The 12,109-nt window shown below is 39.7% G+C and overlaps 1 protein-coding gene across 3 annotated transcripts in view; it reads right to left on the bottom strand.

Moving 5' to 3' along the window:
* Positions 1-3,920: 3,920 nt before the first annotated feature.
* The window catches only part of SMKR1 (small lysine rich protein 1), an 11,375-nt gene continuing 3,186 nt past the window's right edge, over positions 3,921-12,109 (bottom strand). For all 3 annotated transcript variants that reach the window (XM_027840170.1, XM_027840169.1, XM_027840171.1), the window contains one exon: positions 3,921-4,349. In XM_027840170.1, coding sequence (XP_027695971.1) covers positions 4,152-4,349 — 198 coding nt within the window. In that variant the 3' untranslated portion in view covers positions 3,921-4,151. The remainder of the gene's footprint in view (positions 4,350-12,109) is intronic.

Raw genomic sequence — 12,109 nt, 5'->3', positions numbered from 1 at the left:
ACATTTTACTTCGAAAGGAAGGAGAGGTATAGCACAATCACTTGAGCTAATGGTAGGATCAAGTGCAGGTTTTTAAAAGATGAGAAAAATCTGGGAATGTTTGTAAGAAATAGTGAAGGAGCCAGTGGATAAGGAGAGATTGAAAATTAGGGAGAGTGGAGATGATCAAAGGGGCAAGCTCCTTGAGGAGATAGTACAGAATAAAAGGCTGAAATAAAGAGCATGATATTTGCAGGGAGAGGGACCACGTGTTACTTTCAGAGCAAAGGAAGAGAGCACAGGATGATGCTGAGGATAATATCTAGCTCCAGCTGAAAAACCCTGCATTAGCCCAGGCTGCTGAAAGCTTTATGTAAATAGTGTTTCATCTAATTCTTTCATCTAATCACCTCGATACTTCCTCTATGAATGGAATGAGCATCTTTCCAACGCTTATGAACAATCTTTCTTGGTCATCACTGAGTCAACCTAAAAGACAAAAACAAAACTTCAAATAATCTCTACAGTCTGCAATTATTTTTATTGACTTGCTTGTCTCTATATTTCCTCTAAATAATGCTATTCTTGCTGTTTCCTGGTACAGAATGAAGCTCGGCAGGTGCTGCCTTTCCAAAGTCTCTATAAACAGAGCCACTAAATTATGAGCTTCAGAAACCCAGCTGTGCAGAGAAGGAAAGCCTGCATCTTGCACAATCACAAGCACGTATTTCGGTACCTGGCAGGGGAGTTAAATTATTATTACCCAGAGTTGGTAATCTCACAAATGATAACTACTTGTATCCAAGCAGCACTCCCACCAAGTGGGAACATGTTACCTGTCTCTAAAAACTGCAGAGAGAAAAGAGGGAAAACAAAAAACAAAGAGCCTTTAGCCCCTTACAATCTCTCTGATTAGGAAAAGAGAAATATCAAACTTCATCCAACCAAGGTTTCCAATGGCAATTATACCAAGAGTTGAACAGAAATTGCATAGATGGTGTGGGATTGCAGTGGCAGCTGGCATCCTAAATGAAAACAAATAGCTTTTTGGGACCCCTACTTTCTCATCTGAGTCTCCACCCATTTGTGAACTGGTGTGCTGCCCACCAGTGACAAAATTATTTACAATCCTGGTTCCTAATAGAACGTTCTTCTTTTTTTTCTAGTTGCAACATTAGAACTATTGCTTCGGATGAGGGGGAAGCTTGCAGCTTAGAATTAGAACCAGAGATGATGGTGTATATGTAGTATATGCGATTCTGTTTGTATGGGAGAAAGAGATTGAAGGAAGCAGCCCTATTTGGTGAGTAGCTGAAAAGCTGTGTTCACATTCCCTCTCTTTTCAAAGTATCCCATTTTGGGCTTAGCCACCATTTCCTTGAGTGAAAAAGGATCAGTTAACTCCTACAGCTCCACCTCATTACTTATTCTATCTAATGTCTACCTACAGAGTTGAAGGCACATCAGAACTTCTAACAAATGCCTAGGACCACACTGAAAACTGCAGGGAAAATCTAGAAGAGGTAAGAAGAACACATCTAACAACCTACAGCCAAAATTACCTTTGTAATGCAGAATTCTATCACTCTCTCATTAATAAACCTTCAAAGGCTCCCCACTGACAATGTACAAATTCATTATCCTACCCCTTGAAATCTAACAGAGGTAAGGTAGTGAAAAGGACACTGGTTTCGGAGTCAAAGCTTCCGAGTTCAAATCTTGGCTCTGTTACTGATTATTTTTGTAACTTTTTTGGGGGGGGGGGGCAATCATGGTTAAGTGATTTGCCCAGGCTCGCACAGCTGTTGTCTGAGGTCACATTTGAACTCAAGTCCTTCTGACTCCAGGACCAGTGCTCTAGCCACTGCACCACCTAGCTGCCCCTAGTTATAATAATCCTGACTAATCACCTTAACTCTGTGTGTGTCCATTTTCTCAAGGATAAAACTGAGAGGGTTGGAGTAGATGATCTCTAAGATTTCTTCTAGCTTTCAATCTATAATCTCATTACAATGCAGTTCCACACTCCATTCACAGCTTTATTGCACGTTATTTTTCCTCACATAATCTTTGCTCCAGTCAAACTAGACTGCTCAACATCTCCCAGATGTTTCCTGTCTTTTCCTATCTTTTTTCATAACATTCCCTACACCTGGGATAACACCACCTCTTTCCATCTGGTTGTCAAAATATTATCTATCCTTCAACGTCCAGGTAAAATACTAGTTCCTCCATGAAACTTCTCCTGATTGTCCCCTATTGTGAGCTCTCAATTACTTATAAAATCCCTTATTATGGCAGGGACCAAGTTTTATTTATCTTTGCACCTTTGTCGTGTCACTTCTGTAACTTTATGCAGCTGGCGTCCCATGTCTAGAATACCTTCCCTCCTCATGTCTATATTCTAGACCCTCTTAATTTCTATCCAAGCACAGCCAAGGTGCCACATCCACGTAAGGTTTTCCCTGATTCCCAGTTGTTAGCTCTCATCCCCTTAAAATTACTGTGTACATAGCTTGTATTGACTCATCTGCTTAGACGTAGCCTGTCAGGAGAATGCAAGGTCCTCGAGGGCAGGGACTGTTTGATGTTTGTATTTTTATCCCCTATGTCTCCCGCATGGTAGGCACTTAGCGACTGTTCATTTACATTTGTAGCTCCCTCAGTGCCCAGCTATAGACAATACTTTAGAAGTGTTGGCAGAATGAATGAGGAGGCAGAAGCAGGGAGAGGCAAGAGTTGAGAAGAGGAAAAAGGAATGGATAGGATTGGTCAGTTAATAAACTTCTATTCAGTGCTTCCTATGTGCTAGGCACTGTACTAAACACTATGGATACAAAGAAATGCAAAAGACAGTCCCTGCCCTTAAAGAGCTCACAATCTAAAGGGAGAGACTACAAGCTAATGATTATGTACAAACAAGCCACACACAGGATAACCGAGGTCATCTAGTCCCAGTGGTGTCAAACTCAAATAGAAACAGATCCCTATGAGTCCCATAATGACTTAAAAAATAACAAATTAACATTATCTATGTTTTATTGCTTTTGTTTCTTGGTAAACATTTCTCAATTACATTTTAATCTCAGCTAGGTCACATTTGTTGAATTTGACACCTCTGACCTAGTCCAACCTCCGTGTTATACAAATGAGGAAACTGAGGCCCACAGAGGTGAAGTGGCTTGTACAAAATCCCCCAGGTGGTAAATGGCAGTGGGAATTCAAAGCCAGGTCTTCTGAAACCAAAAACTGAGCTCTTTCCACTGTCCTCATGCTGGCTCTTTTTTTTATTCACTCAAATGACTGACAAGTCCCTCGAAGATCTTCTATCTTTTTATATGCTCTGGCTATCACAAAGCGTGTTTTGTTGATGTTATTAAAGCCTCAGAGGAGTCTCTGCAGGCAGCTCTGGTTATTTCAGATCAGGAAAACAGTAAGAGGGAAGGGAGGGGCACATTATACAGACAAATTAGTTTTCCTGAGTATTTTCCCCTCAAAATGGTGGTGGTGGGCAGGTAGAATTGGGCATCACTATGGCACAGCATGTGCCATCTTTTTTTTTTTTTTTTGGTAAGGCAATTGGGGTTAAGTGACTTGCCCAAGGTCACACAGCTAGTACGTGTTAAGTGTTTGGTCTGAGGCCAGATTTGAACTCAGGTCCTCCTGACTTCAGGGCCAGTGCTCTATCCACTGTGCCACCTAGCTGCCCCACAGCATGCCCCATCTTCCTATGGACAATCAGCTGCCCCTCTCTTATCAGAGATGGGGAAGGTCACATTTACTGGTATCAGCGGAAAATGAATGCTAGAGAAAACTAGATTCACCAAGCAAAGTTTAATTCTGACACATTACAAAGGATGATTACAACCAAACAGTACTCTGAAATCCACCATCCAGTTTGAGAACTACTCAGACACATTTTTGCCTTAGTTCCTAAAAAATTTTTTTTTTAATTTTTCATTTGGGCGCAAGTGTTAAGTGATAGTTCAATTCTTTTATCCTTAACTCCAAGAGCTGCAGTAATTGTCCACTTCAGGGTGTTTTCAGTAAGGTCTAATCTGCTTCTGTGTCTCTTTCAGTTGCATCCCTTCTCTGCACACTTTGATTTATAGTTACAATTCATGGTTATGAAGATATGCTCTATAGGCATCTATTCATCCATCCATTTATTGTTAAGCCTTCTTTCCTTTCTTTTTCTTGCCAGCACCAGGCCAGCGGAAGCCACGTAATTGTAGGCAGTCAGCGACATTGTGGGCGATGTAATACAGGTTCAGCATAGCAGCTGGATGAAGGATGTCCACTTCAGGCTTTTTTGCTTTCTTCCCACCCCGGCCCTTCCCCCGGCCTTTTCCCTTTTTGCCTTTACCTGGCTTTTAAAGAAAAGAATGAACATAGGGTGAACAATCATATTCTGGAGAACAGAATTTGTATCACAGTCAAAATTTGTATTGAAATTGGGGGAGAAGGGAAGTTTTATTGAGGAAGAAAATTGTGGCATTGGTGGGGGTGGGGCAAGGAAGGGTGAATTAATGAATTAACAAGAAAAGAGAAAAAATGGAATAAAGCAAACCAATGATCTATTTCCACCTTTAGCTCTGTTCATCTGTTATTTTAGAGGTGTGTTGCAGTAAAGAAGACACTGGGTTTGGAGTCTAAATTTGATTTGAATTCTAGCTTCGATTAAATTACTTAACAGCTGTATGACCTTGGGCAAATCACTGAACTCTTTTGGACCTCAGTTTCTTTTTTAAAAAAAATTAAATGAATAAATTGACAAACACTTACTGTTTATATGTGTCAAGCACAATGCTAAGTTCTGGAGATACAAAGATATCTGGCCTTGAGAAGCTCAAATTCTCATGAGGGAGACAATTAAACAACTATCCACATACAAGTTGCATAGAATGTAAAAGGCGGTAATGGCAGAAAGAAGTTGATAGCAGTCCAGGTAGGGGGAAGCCAGAAAGGCTTCTGGGAGAAGGTGGGGATTTGAACTGAGTCTTTAGGAAATGGAGGTGGTGAAGAAGAGGAGAGAAAGATTGAGATAAGCCTTTAAGGAATTGAGAAGGAGGAAGTAGAGAGAGCATTCCAGATATGGGGAAAGCCAGCAAAAAGGCAGAGATAGGAGATGGTGCGGAGTTCAAAGATCAGCAACAAGGCCATAGGGTAGCTGGATGGTAGCCTATGTGGAGAGGAACACAGTGTGAGAACACTGGAAAGGTAGGAATGGGCCAGGTTTCGAAGGGCTTTAAATGATAAACAGAAGGTTTTATATTTGATCCTGGAGGTAATGGGGAGCCACTGGAGTTTATTCAATGGGGAGGGTAACCTGCACTTCAGGAAAATTACTTTTAGCAGCTCAATTTGAATTTTGTAAAAAAAAAAATTGAATTTAACAAACATCAAATAAAATTAGCATTTCCACATATATTCCCTACTGTAAAATAGGAGAGGATGAGACATAAAATTATGAATCTCTATAGAGCTTGCTTTTCTTTTTAAATATGTAATAAATTCAACATTTAACTTTTAATACTGACCTGCTTGTCTGTGATTTCTTCTGGCCATCCCTCTGTTCTTTCTTTCTTTTTTTTTAGCATCCCTATTGCTATCCCTCCTCTTATTCCCACTCTCCCTCCAAAACGGAGGAAAAACTCCATTAAAACCCTTTTAACAAATATGCACATTCAAAAAAACAAATTCCCAGATTGTGTGCCTCAGTTGTACCATCTGAAAAATTTGTTAATTGGAAAGATGTTAAGATCTTTTCTAGATCTAAATCACAGTGCCTGGTACACAGCAGGTACATAAGAAATACTTATTGACTGACTCTAAATCATATATATACATATATATATATATATAGGCATTTTGTGTTATTGTTGTTCAGTTGTGTTCAACTCTTCATAACCCCATTTGGGATCTTCTTCGCAAAGATATTGGAGTGGTTTACCATTTCCTTCTCCAGTTCATTTTACAGATGGAGAAACTGAGGCAACAGGGTTAAGTTATTTGCCCAGGATCACACAGCTAGTAAGTGTCTGAGGTCAGATTTGAACTCAGGAAGATAAGTCTTCCTGATTCCAGGCCCAGGGCTCTATCCACTGCACCACCTAGTTGTCTGTACATAGGTATGCAAGAATGTAATTCTAGCAATCCCTCTGCTTTCTTCCACCCAAACTATTATTTTCTAAATTGCTCCCTCCAGGACATTGGTGGTCCTGTAAAGGTTTCTGTGACCCTTTCCATCCCCATGCTCTTTCCCTAGCTTTGCGAAGTTCTCCTTTCCTAGCTCTACATCTCTCATGGAATATCATGTCAGGCACTTAGTAGTACATGAGCAAGAAGATAGAGAAGACTTTTTGAAAAATCAAGAAGAGCAATCTTAAGGAATAACAAAATTTGGACTCATTTAGTTTTAGCCTAGGATTTAGCTTAGGTACAGAGACATAAGAACTTTAAATGCAGACATTCAAATTGATACACAGATAAATAAATTACTATTATAGTTAGAGGGAGGCAAATTCATAAATTAAAGAATTAAATCAATCAGCTAGCTTTTATTGAGCACCTACTATGTGCTTGGAACTGCATGGGCACAAAAGCAACATAGTCTGTGCCGTCAAGGAGACAAAGTTCTTTTGAGAACTAACAACACAAAGTAAAATTAGGCATGATTTAGGAATCTATACAAGCATTCAGGAGGATGTTTGCTTTCAACTATCTCCTAGAATGAAAATTAAAAAATGTCACACAAAGAGACCTCTCCCTCAATCACCTGCTCTTCTGGAATCATGAACCAAGATCAAAACAATTCTGCCACTGTTCCTGGATGGGATGTGTCAATCTACTGCTCTTTAGCCCCTTTAACTTTCCAGACCAAGTATCTCTTCTTGGCCACCACTCCTCTTGGTCTATTATGGAGATACCATTGTAATATAAGTTCCTTCATGGTGGTGGAACGGTTCTATTTTGAAAAACATAACCAATTATCTTAAATAGGGAGACAAAAGGGAAGATAAAAGGAATACACCAGTGTAGAAAAGAGGAAGAAGGAGGTAGAACTTACTATTTCTCATAACTGGGGTATGTGAAGAATTTACAAACAGGGAAGGCAGGCATCAGATGAACCTTACTTATCTAAGCCAGACACAGGAGAGCTGAACACATGCCCAGAATATGTGTGCGGGCACACTCATAGAAACTGGCAGAGAGATGCACCAAATTTAACCAGGAAACAAGCGAGGATGGGGGGAAGAGGCAAAAGGGAGAATAACTGGAAGAGAAATAGTTGCAAACAAAACAAATTTCTTTCTTTTAAAAAAAAGTCATTGTGAAACATGACAAAATTCCACAGCAAAGAAAATAGGGACAAGGAATTTAAATTCAGCACTTTTGATTTACATAACAGAATAGTGCAGGGTACCCTTGGGGGAAATATCTTCCAGAAACCAATTACTCAATCCTGTCAAATGTGAACAAAATCCAATTTCTTAATTAAACAAAAAGACATTTCCACTCTTAGTCTGAACACCATAAACAAGATATATTTCAATTATCTTAGTTTCAGGTAATTAAAATCCTTACCCAACACTGAAATTGATTAGTTCTTTAACTCAAGGAAGACTGATTTGGTCTTTGATTAAAATGAGACCAATGACTTCAGACTAGGACACTATCATATTTATGTGTGTGGGTTTGTGTGTGTGTGTGTGTGTGTGTGTGTGTGTGTGTACTTAACACAGCTGAGGCCTTAGCACTATATTCTTTTAAACAGGTTTCACCATGTCACTATCCTGCTCAAAAAACCTCAGTGGCTCACTCTTGCCATGAGGACAGAATACAAATTTTTCTGTGTGTTTGTTTTTCTGGTGAGGCAATGAGGTTAAGTGACTTACGTAGGGTCACACAGCTGGTAAGTATCATGTGTCTGAGTTCACATTTGAACTCAGGTCCTCCTGACCCCAGGAGCAGTACTTGATCCACTTCACAACCTAGCTGCCCCATTTCTGTTTGGTTTTTAAAGCCCTTCAAAGGCTCTCTTTCCAGGTTTCCAGCACATTACTTTTGTTCAAAAACTGCACATTCCAGTCAAACTGTTCTACTTATTCCTTATAGATGACATTCAATTTCCCAGCTCAATGCTTTTGTATAGACTGTCCCCCATGACTGAAATCTCCTGATCTCTCACTCCATACACTACCTAGCTTCCTTCAGAGCTCAGTTCAAGTGCCAACCCCAACAGGAAACCCATTCTGATCCCCTCAGTTGCTAATGCCCTCCCCCAAGAAATTGTTTTGTGCATGTTTAGTATTTAATCTCCTACATACTTCTTATTTTTCAGTCATTCAGTTGTATCCAACTCTTTGTGACCCCATGGACCATACTGCACCAATACTGGTCATGGTTTTGTTTTTTTTTTTGGCAAAGATAGAATGATTTTCCATTTTCTTCTCCAGTGGATTAAGGTAAATAGACGTTAAGTGACTTGCCCAAGGTCATACAGCTAGTAAGTGTCTGAGGCCAGATTTGAACTCAGGTCTTCCTGACTTCAGGCCCAGCACTTTATCCACTGAGCCACCTCACTGCCTCTGTATCCGTGTAATTTTCTCTCAATAAGCAGGCAAGTTAACCTAGCTGAAGCAGCAGGGAACCCAAAAAGGGAGAGAAGAAGCAGCATGTATCAGCCAAGTCAAACCACTACTGCCACCATCTTGACCATCTTCTCCCTGACAGACCCAATGGAGAAAGCCTAGGATCTTGAATCCAAGAGCCTTGGGAATGGTAATGATTTCTGCCCTGTGCCCAAAGCCATCATTCTATGGTGCGATAGCCTGGCAACTATTTTAGCACACGCTACATCCACAGCTACTGAAGACCCGGAAAATAAAGGTTTTGCTACAAAAGTTCCTGGTACTGTCAAATGACTCAATTAAAACTCACATGATTTTAGCAGTGAAAATCACATAAAAGAGGCATTACCATCTATTTGGATGTTACACTCTAAGGACCACGGGATCTTTCCATCTGACTTGAAGCTGAAACCTTCCATATGTGTTATCTCCCCTATCAGATTGGGAGCTCTTGGAGAGCAGTGACTGGCTTATCCTTCTACATGTACCTCAAAACTTAACATAGCACTTGGTACATAATAAGTCCTAAATAGGGGTAGCTAGGTGGCACAGCGGCTACAGCACTGAGATTGGAATCAGGAAAACTCATGTTTCAGGGGCCTCTGACACTCCGGGCAAGTCACTTCACCCTGTTTGCCTCAGTTTCCTCATCTGTAAAATGAGCTGAAGAAGGAAATGGCAAACTGCCCCATTATCTTTGCCAAGAAAACCCCAAAATGGGGTCAGGAAGAGTTGGAAATGACTGAACAACAGCTACTCTTGTATACAACCTAGTAAATTTCATGTTTATCTCCTCCTTTAGAATGAGACCTCCTGGAGAGTAAGGATTCTTTTTGTCTTTCTTAGCTTAACACAATGCCTCATGAATAAGAAATACTTTTTTTTTGGTGAGGCAATTGGGGTTAAGTGACTTGCCCAGAGTCACACAGCTAGTGAGTGTTATATGTCTGAGGCCAGATTTGAACTCAGGTCCTCCTGACTCCAGGGCCAGTGCTCTATCCACTGTGCCACCTAGCTGCCCCAGAAATGCTTAATAAAAGCTTGTTGACTGTCTTATGCAGACTCCTTGAGATCAGGAACTATTTTGTTCTTAAAAGTCTTTGCATCCCCATTGTCTGACACATAGTAGACATTTTAATAAATGCTTGTTGACTTGAATGCTTGTTGAATATATATCAATAGCAAACATTACATAGCATTTAAAGTCTGCAAAATGCTTTGCCCATCTCATTTGATATTAACAGGATCACTTGTGAGATATATTTACCTAAAATAAGTAGGTTTCATACTAGCAAAGATCTTGAAATTAATGGTGTGCCCTTTGGGAAATGGCCAAAGAAATTCTGGTATGTGAATGTCATGGAACACTATTGCACTGTAAGAAATGACAAAAGGTATGTGTTCAGTGAAACCTGGGAAGACTTATATGAACCAAAGTAGAGAAAAGAGAGCAGAACCAAGAGAACCATGTATACAAAAACAACTGGTAAGACAAACAAGAATTCTGACCAATGCAATAACAAACTATAATTCCAGAGGACTGATGATGAAACATGCTATCCATGTCCTGACAAAGAGGTGCAGTTGGAATCAAGATGCAGAATGACACATATATTTTTGGATGTGACAACATGGGAATTTGCTTTGCTTGACTATGCATATCTGTTACAAGGATTTTGTTTTTCTTTAAAAAAAAAATCAGAGTGTTTCACATGATTATACATGTACAACCTATATCAGATTGCTTAACATCTCAGGAAGGGAGAAGGGAAAGGAGGAAAGGATAGAATTTAGAACTCAAAACTTTAAAAAAATGTTAAAAATTATTTTTACACATAATTGGGGAAATTTTAAAAAAAATCAGAGGTATGGGTGAGAAAGAAGAAATAAATACTCATAATTTTTTAAAATAAGATAAAAGTTACATAAAAAGAGGCTGATTCATTGTACTTAGTATTAGAAATACATTAAGCTAAACAAAAGCAGTGTTTTCAATTTCATAAAATGAAGTTAGAAACTGTAGTTTTGTTAAAAGTCAATATGTTATTAGAATATAACATTTTAAAAGGGAGTTATGCTACTAGCCATAACACATGGCTAAAAAAAAAACAGGATAAAAATGTTTGCTGAATAGCTTAATTATGCTCCCTCACAATACAACCTAATGGCTACCATTCTTTGTGGGAAAAAAAGGTTTTTTTAATTTTCAAAAAATGAGAGACCACATGAGGATTCTGACTTTATGCAATCCTTCTGGGGAAAAGTAGGACATAAGGAGGGGAACAGGAAAGCACAGTGGTGAGACAAAGGGTTACTATCCCAGCCCATCTTATTTTGAAAATTCTGGTTATTTTTCCAACTTTCCACTTTTCAGTGTTCATACGTGGCATTAAATGTTCAAAATCTGAAACTATGCTTTTTTTTAAAGCTCTTTTGAAAAGTGCTCTGAAGACACAGGTGGCTGACATAAGAGCACACCACCATCTTAGCCAAGATTAACTCAAAAACAGAAGCCCATCCAGGACACTGCTTTTAAGGTTCCGCACAATGTTGCTGTCTTTTACAAACGTATATGCTTTTTCTTTAAAACATCTTTAAGACAGTTACTCTAAAGGAGAAAGATGACTCAAAAGTCTGGGCCCCATCCACTTCCTGTGTCACTACAAGGGAGCTCTGGGGCCCTTTGTCTCCCATGAACAAAATGCAGATTGAATACAGGATGAGGATTTTGAAACCAAAGTGACATCCTGAATTACATCGATTGATTTGCTCGAGGAGCATGGGTTTAAATCACTCTTATTTTGTTTCCTCACAGACAAAAATGGAAAGAGCAATTATTATTCATCACATAAAGGGAGCACAAGGGTGAATGATGGCCAACTACACTTGAGATTCCTACATTAAAAGCTCTGTGAAGATACACGTATTCAGGGGCAGCGAGGTGGCGCAGTGGATAGAGCACCAGCCCTGGATTCAGGAGGACCTGAGCTCAAATCCAGCCTCAGACACATAACACTTACTAGCTGTGTGACCCTGGGCAAGTCACTTAACCCTGTTGCCTAACCAAAAAAACAAAAACAAAAAAACCAAAAAACAAGACACATGTATCCAGGGGCAGTTAGCTAGGTGATGCAGTGGATAGAGCACCAGGCCTGGAATAGGGAGACCTGGGTTAAAATCCAACCTCAGACACTTACTAGCTGTGTTACCCTAGGCAAGTCACTTAACCCTCTTTGCTTCCAAAAAAAAAAAATAACCTAATCCATCATTTCTCTAGGAAAAGGTTTTTTTTCAACAGCTGCAAATATTTATTGAGCAGCTACTGCATGTAGGGCACTGAGGTCAGCTAATGATGTAAGATGCTAGAGATACCTGCCACTGCCCTGACGAAACTTGTACCATAGTTGCGGAGACAGGTGCACACACACACAGAAGTGTAATAGGATCTCGTGTGTGTGTGTGTGTGTGTGTGTGTGTGTGTGTGTGTGTGTGTGTGT

Source organism: Vombatus ursinus, unplaced genomic scaffold (genome assembly GCF_900497805.2).
Source record: "Vombatus ursinus unplaced genomic scaffold, bare-nosed wombat genome assembly UNPS02014839.1, whole genome shotgun sequence".
Taxonomy (NCBI): domain Eukaryota; kingdom Metazoa; phylum Chordata; class Mammalia; order Diprotodontia; family Vombatidae; genus Vombatus; species Vombatus ursinus.
This window is presented reverse-complemented; position numbering and strand designations above follow the sequence as displayed.